Source organism: Mustela erminea, chromosome 3 (assembly GCF_009829155.1).
Source record: "Mustela erminea isolate mMusErm1 chromosome 3, mMusErm1.Pri, whole genome shotgun sequence".
Taxonomy (NCBI): Eukaryota; Metazoa; Chordata; class Mammalia; order Carnivora; family Mustelidae; genus Mustela; species Mustela erminea.
In genome coordinates this window covers 89,102,623-89,125,932 of record NC_045616.1, presented here as the reverse complement: position 1 = coordinate 89,125,932, position 23,310 = coordinate 89,102,623, and the positions used below count along the sequence as shown (strand labels likewise).

General features: G+C 40.2%; 1 protein-coding gene and 1 pseudogene across 2 annotated transcripts in view; one reads left to right on the top strand and one right to left on the bottom strand.

Annotated features, from left to right (window-relative positions):
* The window catches only part of KLHL3 (kelch like family member 3), a 259,558-nt gene that overhangs the window by 159,991 nt on the left and 76,257 nt on the right, over window positions 1-23,310 (bottom strand). The window contains exons 3-4 of one of the 2 annotated variants that reach the window (XM_032336624.1): window positions 22,612-22,715; window positions 16,250-16,370 (exon numbers count right to left, since the gene is read on the bottom strand). The exons of the other annotated variant lie outside the window; for it this stretch is intronic. Coding sequence (XP_032192515.1) covers window positions 16,250-16,345 — 96 coding nt within the window. The 5' untranslated portion in view covers window positions 16,346-16,370; window positions 22,612-22,715. The remainder of the gene's footprint in view (window positions 1-16,249; window positions 16,371-22,611; window positions 22,716-23,310) is intronic. 2 annotated transcript variants of the gene reach the window in all.
* On the top strand, window positions 20,718-21,937 carry LOC116585707 (annotated as a pseudogene).

Sequence of the window (23,310 nt, the reverse complement as noted above, 5' to 3'; positions counted from 1 at the left end):
TGCCCTTCAACAGATGAATGAATAAAGATGATGTGGCAAATATATACAATGGACTATTACTCAGCCATCACAAAGGATGAATACCTACCATTTATATCGACATGGATGGAACTGGGGATTATGCTAAGAAAAATAAGTCAAGCAGAGAAAGACAATTATCTTATGGTTTCAGTATTACGTGGAACATAATCAAAGCACTGAGGACCAGAGGGGAAGGGAGAGAAATCCAAAGGGGAAGAAATCAGAGAGGGAGATGAACCATGAGAAACTACAGACCCCAAGAAAAAATCTGGGGGCTTCAGAGTGGAGGAGGGGGGATGGGAGTAATAAGGTGATGAATATTGAGGAAGGCTCATGCTTTGATAACCACTGGGTGTTATATTTTACTACTGAATCACTTAGCACAGCACCAAGGACTAATTATGTTCTATAGAGTGGCTAATTGAACATTAATTAATTAGTTAATTAATTAATTTTTTTAAAAACTCAGGGGCACCTGAGTGGCTCAGTTGGTTAAGCTTCTGCCTTTGGTTCAGGTCATGATCTCAGGATCCTGGGATCAAGTCCCATGTCTGACTCTCTGCTCAGTGGGGAGCCTGCTTCCCCCCTCTCTCTGCCTGCCTCTCTGCCTACTTGTTATCCTCTCTCTGTCAAATAAATAAAATCTTAAAAGTAAAAAAAAGGATAGAAATCCCAGAAATAAACTGAGGCATGTGTGGCCAATTAATTTATGACATAAGAGCCAAGAATATACAATGAGGAAGGAGTAATCTCTTTAATAAATGGTGTTAAGGAAACTGGATAGCCACAAGCAGAATGAAACAGAACAAGTATTTTATACCATACACAAAAATCTTCTCAAAACGGATTAAACATTAAATGTAAGACCTGAAACTACAAAACTACAAAGAAAACACAGAGAGTAAGCTCCTTGACATCAGTCTTGGCAATGATTTTGGGATTTGACACCAAAAGCAAAAATGAACAACTGGGAGTACATCCAATGAAAAAGCTCCTGTTGATTTCATCAACATAATGAAAAGGCAACCTGTGGAATGGGAGAACACATTCACAAGTTATATACCTGGTAAGGGATATACAAAATATATCAAGAACTCAGACAATTCAACAGAAAAAAAAATCCAATTTAAAAATGAGAAAAGGGGGCACCTGGGTGGCTCAGTGGGTTAAAGCCTCTGCCTTCGGCTCAGGTCATGATCTCAGGGTCCTGGAATCAAGCCCTGCATCGGGTTCTCTGCTCGGTGGGGAGCCTGCTTCCCCCTCCCCTCTGCCTGTCTCTCTGCCTACTTGTGATCTCTGTCTGTTAAATAAATAAATAAAATCTTTAAAAATAATAATAATAATAAAAATGAGAAAAGAATCTAGCAGCAAATCCTGTCTTTTTTTTTTTTTTTTTAAAGATTTTATTTATTGGGCGCCTGGGTGGCTCAGTGGGTTAAGCCGCTGCCTTCGGCTCAGGTCATGATCTCAGGGTCCTGGGATCGAGTCCCGCATTGGGCTCTCTGCTCAGCAGGGAGCCTGCTTCCTCCTCTCTCTCTCTCTCTGCCTGCCTTTCTGCCTACTTGTGATCTCTCTCTGTCAAATAAAAAAAAAATCTTAAAAAAAAAAAAAGATTTTATTTATTTATTTGACAGAGAGAAATCACAAGTAGATGGAGAGGCAGGCAGAGAGAGAGAGAGGGAAGCAGGCTCTCCGCTGAGCAGAGAGCCCGATGCAGGACTCGATCGAGGACCCCGAGATCATGACCCGAGCCGAAGGCAGCGGCCTAACCCACTGAGCCACCCAGGTGCCCGAGAAAAGAATCTAAATAAACATTTTTTCAAAGACAACATATAAATAGCCAACAGGTGTTTATTAAACACATGAACAGCATACAAAAAGGTGTTCAACATTATTAATGATCATAAAAACACAAATCAAAACCATAGGGAGCCATCATCTCATTCCTGTTAGAATGGCTAATATCAAAAAGACAAGAAATAATAAGAGTTAAAGATATGCAGGAAAAGGAACTTTTTAAAGTTTTTTTTTTAATATTTTATTTATTTATTTGACAGAGACTTCACAAGTAGGCAGAGAGGCAGGCAGAGAGAGAGGAAGAGAAGCAGGCCCCCTGCTGAGCAGAGAGCCCGATGCGGGGCTTGATCCCAGGACCCCGAGATCACGACCCGAGCTGAAGGCAGAGGTTTTAACCCACTGAGCCACCCAGGTGCCCTGGAAAAGGAACTCTTATGCACTGTTGTTGAGAATGTAAATTAGTGCAGCCACCATAAAAAACAGTGTGGAGGTACCTTAAAATTTTTAAAATAGAACTACCGTACAATCTAGCAATTCCACTGCTGGGTATTTATCTGAACTCTCCAAAAGGTATCTGCACCCCAGTGTTCCTTATAGTATTATTTATAAAACCCAAGACATGGAAACAACCTAAACGTCCACTGATGGATGAATGGATTTTTTTTAAAGATTTTATTTATTTATTTGACAGAGACAGAGCAGAAGCAGTAGGAGCAGCAGGCAGAGGGAGAGGGAGAAGCAGACTCCCTGCTGAGCAGAGAGCCTGATGTGGGGCTCAGTCCCAGGACCCTGGGATCATCACTTGAGCTGAAGGCAGATGCTTAACCGAATGAGCCACGCAGGTGCCCCAATTTAAAATGTGGTGTATATATACACAATGAAATATTTTTCAGCCATAAAAAAGAACGATACTATCTTTAGATAACATGAATGGACCGTGAGGGCAATATGCTAAGTGAATTAAGTGACACACACACAAAGAACTCTGTATAATCTTGTAAGTGGAATCTTAAGATAATGCACCTCATAGATAAGATGAATTCTTCTCCATAGAGAAGAGACTGGTGGCTGCTAGACACAGGATGTGGGAGGGAGGAGGGGTGAACTAGATGAAGGAGGCCCAAAGGTACAAATTTCTAGTTATAGGATAAATTAAGACCTGGGGATGTAAGGTATAACATGGTGATTACAGTTAACAATACTGTACTGTATATTTTAAGGTTGCTAAGAGAACAGATCTTAAAAATCCTCATCACAGAAAAAAAACTATAACTATGTATGGTGAAGGATGTTAACTAAACCTATTGTGGTAATCATTTCACAATATATAAATAAATCAAATTATTATTTGTACAACTAAAACTAATATAATGTTCTATGGCAACTATAATTCAATAAATAATAAATTTTTAAACAAATATTTAAGGAGAGTCTACAGAAACCATGTTACGTACCAGAAATGCATGCCTGAACAAGACAGGATTTTCAAGGATTTTATAACCAATGGAGGGGTTGCTGACAATAAGCAGCAGACAATAAGAGCAGACAATAAATAAACACACAAAAAAAATTAGGAATGATAGGTGTTAAAACATAAATGATAAGAAGTTGGCCATGTGAAGATCTTGGGGAAGAATCTTCCAGGCAGAGGAAAGAGCTAGTATAAAAGCCCCAAGGAAGAAAGAAGGCCATTGGGCTGAATAATACTAACAAAGAACAGTCGGTAATGAGGGCAGAGATCTGGTAAGGGCCAAATCATGCAGGGTCTCATAGGCCAGGCAAAGAAATGTAGATTTTAAGAGCAATTTTAAGAGCAACAGAAACAAATGAAGTATTTTAAACAAGGAAGTAACATGATGTGATATCTTAAAATTTATATGATGACTGGCTACTCTATGAATCATGGACTGCAGAAGAGAGGCAAGGAAATGAACTGAGGTCTACCACAGTAGTCCAGGGAACAGATAATGATGTGTAGGACTAAGTTCATAGAAATGAAAGAAAGTAGATAAATTCAAATACACTAAGGTGGGCACAGTTAAAAGTAATTTGCTGAAGGACTTGATATAGGGTATAAGAAAACAGGAGGAATCAAGAATGGCTCCCAGGCTTCTGACTTAAGCAACGAGGTGGACAGGAATTCCATTTACTGAAATTTTTAAGACTGGGAGAGGAGGCAGTTCTCCATGGGTGAAAACCACGAGTTTTGTTTTGGACATGTTAAGTCTGAAATCCCCATTAGACATCTATGAAGAGTGATTAAGTAAACAACTGGATAGAGGGGTACACACGTAAGGGAAGTGTGAGAGCTAAAGATAGACATTTGGAAGCAATTTCCACATAGTATTTAAAGACATAAGACAAGATGGCATGGTAAGAGTGTATAAAGAAGATATCCCAAGAAAGAGCCCTGGGCTCTGAGTGTTATAAACAAACAATGAATCATGGAACACTACACCAAAAACTAATGATGCACTGCATGGTAACTAACAAAACATAATAAAAAAATAAAATAAAATAAATGAATGAGAAAAAAAAAAAGACAGAAAGAGCCCTAGGGCATTCCCACATTTAATACCTTGGTGGAAGAAAAGGAGAATGAAGGGGAAGATGAGGTAAACACATGAAAGAGACTGAGAAAGAGCAGCAAGTGAGAAAGGAAAAAAAGTAGGAAATTGTAATATCTTAGAAGCCCAAACAGGGAAGTGTTCCACAAATGAGGGCTGCTGTAACAGAATACCATAGACTGGGTGGCCTAACCAACAGAAATTTATTTCTCTGATTCTGGAGGCTAGAATTCTGTGATCAGGGTGCCATCTTGGTCAGGGTCTTGGTGAGGGCCCTCTCCCCTCACATGGCTGAGAAAGAAAGGACCTGATCTCTTCATTTTCTTCTAAGAGAACCAAGCCCATCATGGGGACTCCACCCTCATGACCTATACAAATCCTAATCACCTCCAAAGCTCCACCACCAAATGCCATCACACTGGGAATTAGGGTCTCCATAAACGAATTTGAGGGAAGATATAAACATTCAGTCTATAGGAGACTGTTATAACATAAAAGATAAACAATCAAACGTTAGTAAGGATGTGGGAAAAATTGGAGCCTTCGTACATTGCTGGTGGTAATGTGAAATGGTGTACCACTTTGGAAAACAGTCTGGAGGTTCTTTGAAAAGCTAAACATAGTGTTACCATATGAGCCAGCAATCCCACTCCTAGGGATTTTTTCAAGAGAAATGAAAACATATGTCCAAATAAAAAGTTAAACATAAAATATTCAGAGCATCATTATTATCATAAGAACCCAAAAGTGGAGGGGCACCTGGGTGGCTCAGTGGGTTAAAGCCTCAGCCTTCAGCTCAGGTCATGATCCCAGGGTCCTGGGATCGAGCCCCACATCGTGTTCTCCGCTCAGCAGGGAGCATACTTCCTCCTCTCTCTGACTGCCTCTCTGCCTACTTGTAATCTTTGTCTGTTAAATAAATAAATAAAATCTTCTTAAAAAAAAAAAAAAAAGAACCCAAAAGTGGAAACAACCTAAATGTCTATTAACTGGTGAATGGATAAATAAAATGTGGTATATTATGGGATATTATTTGGCAATGAAAAGGAATGAAATATTGGTACATGGTACAACCTGGATGAACTTTGAAAACATTCACCTAAGTGAAAGATGTCAGACACAAAAGACCAGATATTATAGGACTCCCTTTACAAGACATGTCCAGAAGAGGAAAATCTATAGAAACAGAAAGCAGATTAGTGGTTGTGTTGGGCTGGGAGAGAGGAGGAAGGGGAAATGAGGAGTGCCTACTAGTAAGTATACAGTTTCTTTTAGGGGGGACAAAAATGTGTTAACACTAAATGGTAGTGATGGCTACACAATCCCATGAATGTACTAAAAACATTTTGATTTAAACTGGTGAACTATATAGTATGTAAATTATATTTCAATAAAGCCATTTTAAAAAAATAGCAAGGGAGACATTACCTAAAGCAAATACTACTGAGAGGTCAGCTAAGATTAGAAGAGAGACCAGCGGCTTGGGTAGGATGAAGGTGATTTGTGATGCAAACCAACGAATTTTTAGCTGAATGATGGAGACAGAAGACACAAGGGGTGGACTGAAGGGGAATGACAAATGAAGTAGCATCAAAGAAGTTTTCTTGTAAAGGGCTGCAGATACGGGGTAATGGCGAGAGAGGGATATGGAATAAAATGAGGGTTTGTTTTCATAAGATGACAGATAATAGAGCATGTTTGTTGATGAGAATCAATCAATACAGTGGGAGAAACTGACAACAAAAGAGACCAAAGGTCTGTTGTTTAAATAAAGTCCTTGAAATGTAGATGGATTGGAAAGCACTAATGAAAAGGCTGGCATGTATTCATTTCATTGGGAAGGAAGCAGAGCACCCAGACACACATGTTGGCACACCACACACAGCGTTAGGAAAATGAGAAAAAGGGCTGCTAGTTTCTCCACAGAGTCTCAAGCGAAGTGATCAACTTCGAGTAAGGATGACAAAGTCTATCAATCCCATTTCTATAAAACAAAATCATCCCCCCAAAACTTAGCAGCTCAGAAGATCATGTTTTCCTCACAGTTTCCTGGATTTTCATCTTCGCCCAGAAGCCAGTTCTTAAATTTAGCGCCATTTGCTTTCTGAAGATGCTGGGAAATTTTTAGACTAATAATTCCTGGTCCCTTTGTGTTTAACCAACTTTTCTTTAACAGATCTCTCTCTTCTCTCAACATTTTACCATAAGCAGAGACTGTAAGAAGAAGCCAGGAAGCAGCTTTACCATCCCACCTGGCAATTTCTTTACCTAAACCACCCAGTTCTTTATGGATATTTGCTACTTTCCACATGAACACAGCTGACAGTGTTGCTAAATTTCCACTTCTACACAAAAAGGATCCCCTTTCCTTCCATTTCCAGTAATATTTTTGTTACTTTCCCTTAAGCTTTCAACCATGGTCTCCTGAAAAGCCATGAGGCTTCTTCTCACAGGCTCTTCAAGAGGCTTCAATTTTTCTCTAACATTTTCCACAAAGTCCTTTCAGCTTCTGCCTACTGCTTCTTTCCAAAATTTTTGGAATTTTTTTTGGTTTATTATAAAGGAATTCCACTTTCAAGTACCAAGATCTGTAGTAGTTACTTATGACCAACTACCCCCCAAACTCAACAGCTTAAAACAACAAACAGTTACTATCTCACAGTTTGAGTGAATCAGGTATTCACAGAAGACTTACCTGGGTGATGGATTCAGGGTTTGTCAGAGGTTGTCATCGAGATGTCAGCCAAGGCTGGAGGATCTGCTTCCAAGACTGCTCACCCACAAGGCTTTTGCCTTTGACCTTATCCTTGCCATGAGGCCCTCTCCACAGAGAAGCTTTTTACATGGCAGTTGGCTTCCTTCAGGGTGAATGATTCTAGAGCGACAGAGAGCAAGGGAAGCCACAATGTTTTTTATGACCTAGTCTAAGAAGTCATACATAGTCATTTCTTTTTCTTCCAGTTTTGTCAAGGTATAATTGACAAATAAAATTTAATATATTAAAAGCATACAATGTGATGATTTCACATATATGGGAGGGGGGAGGAGAGAGAGAGTCACTTCTGACGTATTAGTTTGTTTGAAACAAATCACCAGGTCCAGCCCATATTCAAGGGGGAGGGGACTTAAGCTCCACTTCTGGAAAGGAAGATTATTAAAGAATTTGTGGATATATTTTAAGCCACCAGAAAGAGGAATGAAGAAAGCCTGTGGAGAGAGAGGAAAAAGAGCTGTTTCCAAGAATGGCAGGATGAATCTAAGATTGCTGGGAAAGTTAGGAGTATTTCCAGAAAATCTGGAGTCCTCAGTTATGAGCTGTGATAATGAATTAAAAGAATCAATCAGCCCCCTGAATTTGTTGGCCAGGTTAGAGGCCTCTATCCCATGCTCACTCTTATTATTGCTTTTATCAGACAGATTTGCAGTATTTGTTTACTTGTCAGTTTCCCCACTAAATTATGAGACTTTCATTATCAAGAACTGTGAACTTGCCCTCACCTGATAAGCAAATCTATTTCAAACTCCTGCCTTTAGTCAAGAAAAGAGGAGGAACACGTTGAAAAAGGAAGTAGCAACACAGTCCGGAAACAGAGGAGGGTGAAAATAATAGGATAGATGGGTTCTTACAGGGTTACAACATAACTTGGAAAGAGAGGAGCATCATTAAACTTGCTGAAGAAACTAGTTTATTACCAACCAATTCTCTAGGTTTGCCACTAGATCAAATTCAAGCTAGCTCTGCACTCCTCCCAATCCAGGCCTCCAGACCAAATTCTAACAAAACATGGGGTGTTTTCTATCATAGTCGTAACAAATTACATCAAACCCAGTGGCTTAAAACACCACAAATTTATTATCTCACACTTTTATATGTAAGAATTCTGACACCAGTTTCACTAGGCTATAATTAAGCTGTTAATAAGGCTGCATTCTTTTCTGGAGGCTATAGCAGAGAGAAGGTTTCTTTCTAGAGGCCACTCACATTCCCTGGCTCGTGCCCCCCCCCCCTCCATCTACAAAGCCAGTCTAGATTCTTTCACACCTCAAATTTCTGGGTTTTTTTTTTTTCACTCCCATCTTTGATCTCTCTCCTCAGTCCCCTTTTTCTGACTCTCTGACTAGGGAGAGGGGCCCATATGATTAAACCATACCCACCCAGATAACCCCAAATAGTCTCCCTCTCTTAAGGTCGTTGGACTTAATATTACCTAAAAGCACATTATGCCACATAAGGTACCACATTCACAGGTCTGGAAATAAAGATAAGGACATCTTTGTGGAGGTTGTTTTTCTGCCTAGTACAAGGTATTACAGAGATAGCAGAGGAGATGATGTCCAAATGGAAACTAAAGGAGACCACTCATACATGTCAACAAGCCTTTAATTAAATGCAGAAGGGAATTTCTAACTTTGATTACTCAGTTTCCTTAGCACTACACAGGAGGTCAAAAATTCTAGAAGGTGAAGCAGGACACAGGAGATAAAGAGAAGAGTGTGTACCAAATCCAAAAAATACCACAGATAGACAAATTTCTGTGCCCCAAAACTACTGCTGTGATTTGGCAGTTTCAAAGTTAAACACAGTAAGTTATATATCTCAAAATAGCTCCAATTTCTTGTTTTCCTTCCAAATGCAATGTTCCATTCACAAGCCACCAGATGGCAGAGAAGAGTAGAAAATAAATTCTTAATTACAGTTAAAAAAAAAAATCCAGAAAATAAAAACCAAAACACAACTCTTCTTATACTTGGAAAAATCCAGCCTTTTAGACGTGGGGGAAGGTAGGGAGGACAAACTCAATCTTTTTATAGCAGAAAAGCACTTTACTTTTTAAAAAGGCTTCCAGAGACATCAATTTCACAATTTTGCTCCAGGTGATACTGGAAAAATCTGTTAAAAATGTATCCGAAGACAGTGGAGCCAAGATTAACTCAAAACAGTTAAGCAAATTTATAAGTTGAGGAAAAAACTAAGAATCACTTTAAACTTAAGAAGAAAATAAATAAATAAACAAACAAACAAACAAATAAATAAATAAGAAGCAGCTCCCAAGGATTGAAGCAAGATGGTGGAGAGTAGCAGACTGAAATGCCATCGGGTCCCAGGAGTTCAGCTTGATAGTTATCAAACCATTCTGAACATCTACATACTCAACAGAAGATAGAAGAGACGAAGAGCGGCAAGTCTAGGAATAGAAAATCAACCACTTTCTGTAAGGGAGGATGTGCAGAGAAGTGAATCCAAAACGATGGGAAGATAGCCCACGATGGGAGGGGCTGACTCCCAGCAAGCAGTGGAGCAATCAAGCACAAAATGAGAACTTTTAAGAAGTCTGCTCCATTGAGGGACATCCCTCCAGAAGCTGAGCGGGGGTGGAGCCCTCACAGGAACAATGTAGTCTCATATCCCGCGGGGTCATAGAAAAACCGGGAGTGTCTGAGTGTGGTAGAGCTCCCAGGTATCGGAGTGGGGAAGTCGACTACAGAGACGGAGCCAAACAGTGCACTCTCAGCTTGGGGTTACCTTAAACCATGATCCAAGGCACAGTCTGGCCACTGCTCTTCAAGCAGTGACCCCCACAAGTGGCAGATCTGGAGAGACACCCTCCTTCCTCCTCTGGGAGGAGTGGTGCGGTAGTACACGGCAGGAATCTAATGGATTTGGAGACTCCAAACAGGGCCACATACCAGACAGAAATGCCCAGTCACAGGCCAGGTGAGCACAGAGCGTGGCCAGAGACCAGGGAGATAGGAGGGATTGACTGTTTTTCTCTGAGAGCGCACTGAGGAGTGGGGCCCCCAGGGCTTGGCTCCTCCAGGCTGGGGACTGGAAGGCTGCCATTTTCATTCCCAACCTCCAAAACTGTACAGAAAGTGTTCAGGGAAAAAAAAGCTACTGAGAGCGAACCTCAGCAGATTACTTAGCCTGGCCTCTGGCAAGAGTGATGCAATTCCACCTTGGGAAAAGACTTTGCAGAATCACTGCCACAGGCCCCTCTCCCCTAGAAGATCAGCAAGAACATCCAGCCAAGACCAAGTTCAGTGATCTACCAGAACAGTGGAACTCCAGAGCTAGGGGAAAGAAACACATAGAATTCATGGCTTTTTTCACCATGATCCTTTAGTCTTGCAAAGTTAAATTTTTTTATTTTACCTTTTTTCTTATTCTATTTCTTTTCACTTTTCCTCGTTCTTCTTTTAGCACTTTTAAACTAGTTTATCTTAACAATAACTTTTTTTAAAATATCATTTAAAATCTTCATTGTTATACTCATATTTTATCCCTTCATTGCTTTTAATCTTATTTTTTGTATACATATAGGTTTTTTTTCTTTAAAATTTTGGGATACAATTTCCTCTAATAGATCAAAATATACCCTAAATCTATAACTTGGCTTTATTCTAGTCTCCAGCCTGATCACAATGTCTCTTTTTTTTTTCTTTTTCCAACGAAATTATCAATTCTTTTTCTAGAATTTTTTTAAATTTTCATCTTTACAGTCATATCCCATCCCTTCACTGTGTTTACTTATATTTTTGTATATATATAAGTTTTTCTTTCTTTAAAATTTTGGGAGAGAGTTTCTTAAAAGGGACCAGAATACACCCAAAATCAAGTGGGTGGCTATGTTCTATTCACCAGTCTAATATATACATATTTTTAATATTTTATATTTTTTATTTTTATTTCTTTTCTCCCCCTTCCTTCTCCCCCCAGTTCTAGGTTTCTTCTGATTTGGATAGCATACATTTTTCTGGGCCTCTGCCACCCTTTTAGTATTTTATTCTCTCATTCATATATTCTTATCTGGATAAAATGACAAGGTGGAAAAACTCACCACAAAAAAAAAGGAACAAGAGGCAGTACCAACAGCTAGGGACCTAATCAATACGGACATTGGTAATGTGTCAGAACTAGAGTTCAGAACGATGATTCCAGGGTGCTAGCTGGGCTTGAAAAAGGCATGGAAGATATTAGAGAAACCTGTCTGGAGAAACAAAAGAACTAAAATCTAACCAACTTGGAGTAAAAAAAAAAAAAAAAAAAAAAAAAGCTATTAATGAGGTGCAATAAAAAATGGAGGCTCTTACTGCTAGGACAAATGAGGCAGAAGAGAAAATTAATGATAAATAGGAAACCAAATGACAGAAAATAAAGAAGCTGAGCAAAAGAGAAACAAACAACTACTGAACAATTAAGGGAGAATTCGAGAGATAAGTGATACCATAAGACAAAACAATATTAGAATAATTGGGATTCCAAGGGGTGCCTGGGTGGCTCAGTGGGTTAAAGCTTCTGCCTTTAGCTCAGGTCATGATCCTAGGGTCCTGGGAGCAGGCCTGGAATCAGGATCTCTGCTCAGCAGGGAGCCTGCTTCCTCCTCTCTCTCTCTTTCTACCTGCCTCTCTGCCTACTTGTCTGTCATATAAATAAATAAAATCTTAAAAAAAAAAAAAAGAAGAAGAAGAATTGGGATTCCAGAAGAAGAAGAAAGAGAGAGAGCGGCAGAAGGTATACAGAAGCAAATTATAGTAGAGAATTTCCCTAATACAGCAAAGGGAACAAGCATCAAAATCCAGGAGGCACAGAGAAACCCCCTCAAAATCAATAAAAATAGGTCATCATCTAATAGTAAAACTTACAAATCTTAGTGACAAAGAGAAAATCCAGAAAGCAGCTCAGGACAAGAAGCCTATAACATACAATGGTAGAAATATTAGATTGGCAGCAGACCAATCCACAGGCAGGCCAGAAAGAACGGGCATGATATATTCAGAGCACTAAATGAGAAAAGTATGCAGCCAAGAATACTATATCCAGCTAACCTATCACTGAAAATAGAAGGAGAGATAAAAAGCTTCAGGACAAACAAAAATTAAAAGAATTTGCAAACACCAAACCATCCCTACAGGAAATAATGAAAGGGGTCCTCTAAGCAAAGAGAGAGCTTAAAAGGAGTAGACCTAAAAGGAACAGAGACAATATACAGTAACAGTCACCTTATAGGCAATACAATGACACTAAATTCATATCTTTCAATAGTTAACCTGAATGTAAATGGGCTAAATGCCCCAATCAAAAGACACAGGGTATCAGAATGGATAAAAAAACAAACCCATCAATATGCTATCTACAAGAAACTCATTTTAGAACCAAAGACCTCCAGATTTCAAGTAAGGGGGTAGAAAAGAATTTACCATGCTAATGGACATCAAAAGAAAGCTGGGGTAGCAATCCTTATATGAGATAAATTAGATTTTAAGTCAAAGACTATAATATGAGATGAGTAAGGACACTATATTATACTTAAAGGGTCTGTCCAACAAGAAGATCTAACGAGTTTAAATATCTATGCTCCTAACATGGGAGCAGTCAATTATATAAACCAATCAATAACAACATCAAAGAAACAAATCGACAATAATACAATAGTAGGGGACTTTAACAACCCCCTCACTGAAATGGACAGATCATCCAAGCAAAAGATCAACAAGGAAATAAAGGCCTTAAATGATACACTGGACCAGATGGACATCATGGATATATTCAGAACATGCCATCCCAAAGCAAGAGAATACACATTCTTCTCTAGTGTACATGGAATATTCTCCAGAATAGACCAGATCCTGGGTCACAAATCAGGTCTCAACCAGTACCAAAGGACTGGGATCATGCCCTGCATATTTTCAGACCAAAATGCTCTGAAGCCAGAACTCAAATACAAGAGGAAAGTTGGAAAGAACTCAAACACATGTAGACTAAAGGGCATCCTACTAAAGAATGAATGTGTCAACCAGGAAATTAAAGAATTGAAAAATTCACAAAAACAAATGAAAATTAAAGGACTCAAATGAAGAAAATCATGAATGAAAGAGGAGAAATCACAACCAACACCAAAGAAATACAAACAATTACAAGAACATATTATAAGCAACTATACACCAGCAAACAACAATCTGGAAGAAATGGATGCATTCCTAGAGATGTATACACTACCAAAACTGAACCAGAAGGTATAAAAAACTTGAACAGACCCATAACCAGTAAGGAGATTGAAGCAGTCATCAAAAATCTCCCAACAAACAAGAGCCCAGGGCCAGATGGCTTCCCAGGGGAATTCTACCAAAAAGAAGAATTAATACCTATTCTCCTGAAACTACCAAAAAATAGAAATGGAAGGAAAACTTCCAAACTCATTTTATGAGGCCAGCATTACCTTGATCCCAAAGCCAAAGACTGCATCAAAAAGGAGAATTACAGACCAATATCCTTGATGAACACAGTTGCAAAAATTCTCACCAAAATACTAGCCCATAGGATCCAACAGTACATTAAAAGGATTATTCACCATGACCAAGTGGGATTTATTCCTGGGCTGCAAGGTTGGTTCAACATCTGCAAATCAATGTGATACAATGCATTAATCCTTTCAATAGATGCTGAAAAAGCATTTAACAAAGTACAGCATCCTTTCTTGATCAAAACTCTTCACAGTGTAAGCATAGAGGGTACCTACCTCAATATCATCAAAGCCATCTATGAAAAACCCACACCAAATATCATTCTCAATGGGGAAAAACTGATAGCTTTTCCCCTAAGGTCAGGAATACGGCAAGGATGTCCACTACCACTGCTGCTATTCAACATAGTACTATGAAGTCCTAGCCTCAGCAATCAGACAACAGAAAGAAATAAAAGGTATCTAAATCGGCAAGGAAGTAGTCAAATTCTCACTTTTTGCAGATGATATGATACTTTATGTGGAAAACCCAAAAGACTCCACTCCAAAACTGCTAGAACTAATACAGGAATTCAGTAAAGTGTCAGGATGTAAAATCAATGCACAGAAATTAGTTGCATTTCTATACACCAACAACAAAACAGAAGAAAGAGAAATTAAGGAGTCAATTCCATTTACAATTGCACCCAAAACCATAAGATACCTAGGAATAAACCTAACCAAAGAGGCAAAGAATCTGTACTCAGAAAACTAGAAAGTACTCATGAAAGAAATTGAGGAAGACATAAGGAAATGGAAAAACATTCCATACTCATGGATTGGAAGAACAAATATTGTGAAAATGTCTATGCTACCTAAAGCAATCTACACGTTTCATGTAATCCCTATCAAAATACCATCAAGTTTTTTCAAAGAAATGGAACAAATAATTCTAAAATTTATATGGAACCAGAAAAGACCCTTAATAGCCAGAGGAATGTTGAAAAAGAAAGCCGAAGTTGGTGGTATCACAATTCTAGACTTCAAGCTCTATTACAAAGCTGTCATCATCAAGACAGTATGGTACTGGCACAAAAACAGACACATAGATCAATGAAACAGAATAGAGAACCCAGAAATAGACCCTCAACTGTATGGTCAACTAGTCTTCGACAAAGCAGGATAGAATGTCCAATGGAAAAAAGACAGTCTCTTCAACAAATGGTGTTGGGAAAATGGGACAGCCACGTGCAGAAGAATGAAACTGGACCATTTCCTTACACCACATACAAAAAGAGACTCAAAATGGATGAAAGGCCTCAATGTGAGACAGGAATCCATCAAAACCTTTGAAAAGAACACAGGCAGCAACCTCTTTGACCTCAGCCGCAGCAACTTCTTCCTAGAAACATCACCAAGGGCAAGGGAAGCAAAGGCAAAAACGAACTATTGGGACTTCATCAAGATCAAAAGCTTTTGTACAGCAAAGGAAACAGTCAACAAAACCAAAAGACAACTGACAGAATGGGAGAAGAGATTTGCAAATGACATATGTGATAAAGGGCTAGTATCCAAAATCTATAAAGAACTTATCAAACTCAACACCCAAAGAACAAATAATCCAATCAAGAAATGGGCCGAGGATGTGAACAGACATTTCTGCAAAGAAGACATCCAGATGGCCAACAGACACAGGAAAAAGTGCTCCATATCACTTGGCATCAGGGAAATACAAATCAAAACCACAATAAGATACCACCTCATGCCAGTAAGAATGGCTAAAATTAACGAGTCAGGAAACAACATGCTGGTGAGGATGCGGAGAAAGGGAAACCCTCCTACACTGTTGGTGGGAATGCAAGCTGGTGCAGCCACCCTGGAAAACAGCATGGAGGTTCCTACTGGGTATTTACCCTAAAGATATAAATATAGGGAACTGAAGGGGTACATGCACCCCAATGTTTATAGCAGCAATGTCCACAATAGCCAAACTATGAAAAAAAACCTAAATGGCCATCAACAGATGAATGGATAAAGAAGAGGTGGTATATATATATATACAATGGAATACTATGCAGCCATCAAAAGAAATGAAATCTTGCATTTGCAATGACATGGATGGAACGAGAGGGTATTATGCTGAGCGAAATAAGACAATCAGAGAAAGACCATTATCACAGGATCTCTCTGATATGAGGAATTTGAGAGGCAGGGTCAGGAGGCCATGGGGGATAGGGAAGGAAAAAATGAAACAAGATGGTACTGGAAGGGAGACAAACCATAAGAGACTCTTAATTTCACAAAACAAACTGAGGGTTGCTGAGGGGAAGAGGGTAGGGAGTGGGTGGTTGGGTTATGGACATTGGGGATGGTATGTGCTTTGGTGAGTGCTGTGAAATGTGCAATTCTGACAATTCACAGATCTGTACCCCTGGGGCAAATAATACATTATATGTTAATAAAATAATTAACTTAAAAAATAAAGACGCTCCCAAAACCAAACAAACAAAAAGATTAAAAAAACAAAAAACCTGCCTCGGCCCTGTGCCTCCCTGAGGACACTCAACAGCTGCCTCCTGGTCATCCCCACTCAGTCATCCCTTAGACACCTCACATTCAACTTGTCCCACACATGGAACTCACCGTTCTTCTTCCACACTTCCTCTTCCTCCTGTTGTCTACTTCAGTGAAGAGTATTCTCATCCACCTCATTGCCAAATTTAGAAACCTGAAAGTCATCCTTGTTGCTTTGACAAACTTCCACCTGCCAACAGTGAGTATTTTATCATTCCTTTTCTTCATGGACTGGTTTGGAAATAATGCACTGGTTCTACCTCTTGTAGTAGTTACCCTAGAAACAACTGTGTGCATATTTACTTTACCAAAGCCAAAGCTAAAGAGCATCTTTACCAACTGTTTTCAGGTGATATGAGGATCTTTTAAAATGCACTAGCCCCCTCCCGGATTAAATCATGGCTGTTGTTACTGGTGTGCAATTTTACTTATTTAACCACACTAGGACATTATTATTGCTGGCTTTACAGTGTCTATCCATATACTTGCCACCTTCTTTGCTCTTCTTTCCTTCTTGCACCTCAGCTCCTCCCTCAAGGATCACTCTCCTTCTGTCTCAAGTTCACTCTTCAGAATTTCCTATAGGTAGCATCTGCTAGAGATCAACTCTCTCAGCTTTCAGTTTATCAGGTTTTGTCCATTATTCTTTCACCCTCATTTATGAAAGATCTCTTTAATTCCAGTTCTACATGGGCAGATATTTTACGTGAGCCCTTTCAAGATACCATTCCACTATCACCTGATTTGCAATGTGGCTGTTAGGAAGTTAACTATTAACCCAACTACTGCTCCTTTGAAGTCATCCACTCTGTTCCTCTGGTGCTTCAGAGATTTTGTTTTCTTTGTCTATTTTTTGTAGTTTCTGTAATGTGAAACTTTATGGGTAGATTTATTTTTATTGATACTATTTGGGATTATTGAGCTTCTTTAATTCATTCTAAAAGAGTTTCAGTCATTACATCTTCAAATATTGCCTCTGCCCCATTCTTTCTCAACTTTTCTTATGTAATCCCAAATAAATGAATAAATCCTCTCACTCTATCCACCATACATCTTAATCCCACTTCTGTGTTTTCCATCTTTTTTTGGTCTCTCTTAAAAGCATTCCTGGTGGGGTGCCTGGGTGGCTCAGTGGGTTAAAGCCTCTGCCTTTGGCTCAGGTCATGATCTCAGGGTCCTGGGATCGAGCCCGGCATAGGGCTCTCTGCTCAGTGGGGAGCCTGCTTCCTCCTCTCTCTCTCTGCCTGCCTCTCTGCCTACTTGCGATCTCTGTCTGTCAAATAAATAAATAAAATCTAAAAAAAAAAAAAAAAAAAAGCATTCCTGGTAGTATCTACAGATCTACGTTCTAGTTCACTAATTCTCTCTTTAGCATGATCAATCTTCCGTCAAACTGTTAAGCTGAATTTTTTTTAGGTTATATAGTTATCATTTATTGAAGCTCTATTTGGTTCTTTTTCAAATATTTTCTGCTCCTTTTTATAATTTTCTATTTTCTGAAGACAATTTTAGGCTTGCATTTTGTCTTTTTTAATATTGTAAGCATGGTTGTATTGGCCATGGAAGAATAGGTTATGTGGCAACAATAAGTGACAAATATCCCAGTGGCTTATGACCGCAAACGTTTGTTTTGTGCTTTCTGTGTTCACTGTGGGTCAGCACTTCAGCTGATATCTTCTTTGCTATGGGACCAAGACTGGCAAGTAAGCCATTATCTGAAACATTAATGCCTGTCACAGGAGAAAGCAAAGAGACTTATGACAAAAAACAAGGTAACCCTTAAATCTTCTGAAAGAGGCAATATACATCACTTCTGCTTATTTTGAGTACAATCCTCTTGTAAAAATGGGTACCAAATCCATAAATAATTTTTAAAAAATCACAGCCCATGCTTCTTATTACTAAATATTCACTTCCCATCCCATCACATACTAAATACTTACCTCCTCCCCAACAGGGAAGACCCTAGGGTCCCACACAGTTACTGCTCTGAGCTCAAAGTCCAAGATCTCAGATGTGTTCATTTCAATATCAGATCTAGAAGAGGTTCATTTTTTTTCAAATATATTTATTTATTTGACATCAGGAGGGATTACAATTAGGAAGAGAGGCAGACAGAGAGAGGAGGAAAGCAGGCTCCCTGCTGGGCAGGAAGCCCAATATGGGGCTTGATCCCAGGACCCTGAGATCATGACCTGAGCTGAAGGCAGAAGCTTAACCCACTGAGCGACCCAGGTGCCCTAGAAGACGTTCATTTTTAACCTAGATGCCTGTTAACTAATAATCCAAGTTATCTGTTTCACCCCACCCCAATATATATACATGAGAGTAGAACAGGGTCAGGATAATTACAATAAAACTCTCATTTGGAAGGATAAAGATGGAAGACACAATTATAAATCCCAATGGGCAGACAATTACAAGCATTCCTACTCTAGGAAAGTGGAATATTTCTTGAATAGGTCTTGTTTTCTCTAACTAGGAGTGACTCCCTAAAACACGGCTCACCGTGGCCCTCGGTTCTGCCCTCTGGAAAGGTGTTCCTTATCAATTATTATTAGTCACTATGAAGAGGGCCTTGGAAAATATGCCCTGTTTGGGGACTTAGAAGCTTTCTCTACACGTTTCCTTCCCATAGAATTGTGGGGCCACCAATTGCAGACTGAATGCAGGCTGATGGTACTTTTGATGAACAATTCTTTCTCAAAAACATACTTGATTTTTTATTTATTTTAATCAGTTCCCTATACTAATAGCCATACCCATAATTCCTTTATTTAAAAAATATTTTATTTATGGGGGGGGGCCTGGATGTCTTAGTTATTTGTTTGCCTTTGGCTCAGGTCATGATCCTAGGGTCCTAGGATCCAGCCCTGCATTGGGCTCCCTGCTTAGCAGGGAGTCTGCTTCTCCCTCTCCCTCTGCTCCTTCCCCTCTACTTGTGAGTTCCCTCTTTCTCTCTCTCTCCCTCTCTTTCAAATAATCTTTTTTATTTTTTAATTTGAGACAGAGAGACAGTGAGAGAGAGCATGAGAGGGGAGAAGAACACGAGAGAGGAGAAGGTCAGAGGGAGAAGCAGACTCCCCGTGGAGCTGGGAACCTGATGTGGGACTTGATCCCAGTACTCCAGGATCACGACCCTAGCTGAAGGCAGCCACCCAACCAACTGAGCTACCCAGGCACCCTAAATAAATAAATAATCTTAAAAAAAAAAAAAAAAACAAAATAGATAACCAGAAATAGAACTATACATATGTAAACTCTTGATAAATGACAGAGATGCCACTGAAAAGTAATGAGAGAAAGACTGCCTTTTCAATAAAAATTTCTGGAATAATCAAGTGTCTATGAGAATAAAATGAAATTGTATTTCTAACTTACACCATAAAAATAACAATTTTAGTAGATTATAAACCTAAATGTGAAAGTCAAAACTGAAAAATTTGGGGGGATAATGGATGATTCAGTCACCTAAGCTTCCTACTCTTGATTTCAGCTCAGGTCATGATTGCAGCATCGTGAAATCGAGCCCCATGTCAGGCTCCATGCTCAGTGCAGAGTCTGCTTGGGATTCTCTCTCCCTTTGCCCCTCCCCCTACAAGGCATGGGCACACGATCCCTCTCTCTTAAAAAAATAAACCTTAAAAAAAAAAAAAAAAAGCTGGGGCGCCTGGGTGGCTCAGTGGGTTGGAGCCTCTGCCTTCAGCTCAGGTCATGACCCCAGGGTCCTGGGATCAAGCCCTGCATCGGGCTCTTTGCTTGGTGGGGAGCCTGCTTCCCCTTCTCTCTCTCTCTGCCTGCCTCTCTGCCTACTTGTGATCTCTGCCTGTCAAATAAACAAATAAAATCTTTAAAAAAAAAAAAAAAAGCTGAAAAGCTTTTAAAAGACTGTACAGCAGAATATCTTCATGACCTCAGGACAGGGAAGAATTTCTTAAGCAAGATGCAAAAAGCAATAAAGATCAAACAGTTCGGGGCACCTGGGTGGCTCACTGGGTTAAAGCCTCTGCCTTCGGCTCGGGTCCTGATCCCAGAACTCTGGGATCCCAGAGTTCTGGGATCGAGGCCCTGCATCCGGCTCTCTGCTCAGTGGGGAGCCTGCTTCCTCCTCTCTCTGCCTGGCTCTCTGCCTACTTAAGATCTGTGTCTGTAAGTGGTGATGCAACATGGGGGCTTAAGTGGGTAGGAGAAGAATAAATGAAACAAGATGGGATTGGGAGGGAGACAAACCGTAAGTGACTCTTAATCTCACAAAACAAACTGAGGGTTGCTAGGGGGAGGGGGGTTGGGAGAAGGGGGGTGGGATTATGGACATTGGGGAGGGTATGTGCTATGGTGAGTGCTGTGAAGTGTGTAAACCTGGCGATTCACAGACCTGTACCCCTGGGGATAAAAATATATTATATGTTTATAAAAAATAAAAAATTAAAAATTTAAAAAAAGATCTGTGTCTGTGTATTTACTTAAGGTCTGTGTCTGTCAAATAAATAAATAAAATCTTTATTTAAAAAAAAGATCAATCAGTTCAACTGCATTAATGTTTGTTGAACTTAGAGGTGAGAAAGAATATAATGAACTGAATCGGAAAATTACAGCAAAGTAACCCCTTTAACAGGGGTACACCTAATTGGACTGAAATTCCACAAAGTTGGAAAAAAGGTGTTCTGAAATGGCAATGGGGAGCTTGAGATACGTAGAAAGATAGGCAAAGCCAATTCTCATAAAGTATAGTAGTTATGTCCTATAAATTTGCCATGAACAGTGAATTAGTGAACACTAGGAAAAACACAAGATTGGATTCTTGTGCACCTCTAGTCACGTTTTTAACAACCAATCAATACATAACCTTGTTTTGAATTTCTTTTTAAAGATACTTTTGTTCAACTTATGAAGCCAGAAGAGAGGTGTGAGGGATCCAGTGGCCCTTTACTTTCTGAGGTCTTTGGAGGACTTAACACTCCCCAGTTGTCACAGGATTCAGAGACTGACATGGCCCAGCTGGTGGTTAACACAGCTGCTGCTCCTTCAGGTGGGGGCAGCCACAGTATCGGCAGCCCAGCCCAGGACTGAGCTTCTCAATATCTGTATGGATGTCAAGCCCCGCAAAGAAAAGCCAAGGCCAGAGAACAAGCTGCGTAAAGCAATGCAGCCCCTGGAAGAATCCCTGCTGCTTTGCCAACATCACCTGGGAAGCCCAGAAGGGTATTTCCCACCTGTACAGACTGAACTGGGATCACTGCGGACAGACGGCACCTGCTTGCAAACAGTACCTCATCCAGGACACCAACCAGTATGAGTGCTCCTAACCTGGGGCTCTAGGGCCAGCAGGTGAGCCACAGCTGGCACAAAGAGCACGTCTTGATGTGACCCTATGTGAAGAGGGCTGAAGCGGGCTGTCTGCACTGCTGGGAAGGCTGCCACACTTCCTAAACCTATGAGAACAACTGTCACAAAGGCCAGGACTGGATGTCAAGGTAAAAGTGGTACCCAGTGGGAGCTCCCTGAACCCCTTCCATTTCTCCTTCCCTGCACCTGCCACTCTGTGCAGTGAGATCTGGAGCCACTCCTACAAACTGAGCAACTACAGCTGAGGCAGTGGCCCCTGCATCCAGATATGGTTTGAGCCAGCCCAGGGCAATCCCAACAGGGACGTGGTGAGGTTCTATGCTGAAGCCATGAGTGGGGCTGAGCTCTGCAGGCTTTGGCGTTTCCTTCCTGTTCAGCCTGGCCCTGATGCTGCTCTGGTTGCTCAGCTGAGCTCCTTTTATCTTCTGATACCTGCCCAGCTCTGCCCTATTCAGCTCCATAGCTCCCAGTTACTCACTTCCTGTGCCTGGCCCAGGGCAGAGGTGGGAGCCTCTGACTGACAGTTTGAATAAACCAGACACCCAACATGTAAAAAAACAAGCAAAATAAATAAAGAGACTTCTATTTAAAGATACTTATTTAATACACTCATGCAACAGCAGTATAACTATATAACCATAACTAAAGCAGTCTAAGTATAGCCCCAATGAAGCTTATCTAACACAGACACTTTCTCTGTAAGGCACATTACAGCCTTCTTGCACTTAGAAATACTGGATAGCACTTCAGCCCTACAGATGGGAACTATTTCTTTTTTCAAAGATTTTGTTTATTTATTTGTCAGAGAGAGAGAAAGCACAAGCAGTGGGGAGCTGCAGGAGAGGGAGAAGCAGGCTGAGCAAGGAGCCCAGTGTGGGACTTGATCCCAGGACCGTGGGATCATGACCTGAGCTGGAGGCAGGTGCTTAACTGACTGAGCCACACAGGCAACTGATGGAGGACTATATTAAACAGTGAAATCACCAACAAAAAGCAAAAAAATGTGGAAAATATGCCACTAAACAGACCACAAAAGGACACTTAAATACAGTACAAGAGCTGAAAGAGAGAGTCAGAATCGTTACCTTGTTCAACCTCAGCTGGAAAAGTGCTCGTCAGGTGATACCAATTTTTCACTACTCCACACCTGCCCATGAACGGCCACTAAAGCAGGGTACTGACTGGGGGGCTACAAATAAATCTTAGTAAGTAAGGGAATTCATAAACATGGCATCTTTGAGAATCAACTGAATATACACAATCTGTGAGAAGGACCATGTGAAGTTCTGAATGAAATGGGCGAGAGGGTATAGGAGGGGAACCGTGCCTGCAAGACCTTGCTTTGCGATGAATACCCAAGGATGAAGGCAACGAAAGGAATATTTGGAATTAACTGACCCCAACATTTCAAATAAAATTCTAGTGAAAGTTCTTTTGGAGGTTTTCATGCTTTGACACATTTGTCTGCCATACCATCACAGTATACTGATTAGGCCTGGATATGAGGGTATAACCAACATGTCCAGACATCACTGTCCCAGACTGTCACGTCCCTAGGATAATTCCTAGAAATGAATGTGGGCTAATATTGAGTCACAAATGAGGTTGTTGATGATAATGTGACACTGTTTGTAATAGGGGTACAACACTTGTTAAATGATGTTTTATCCATAAGTTATCATTATCCGTAAATTATTATTATCATGTGTCTTTTAAAGATTTCCTGGCTTACATTACCAATTCCCACCTCTACCTCTACCCTCCCTCACAAAACCAGATCAGCC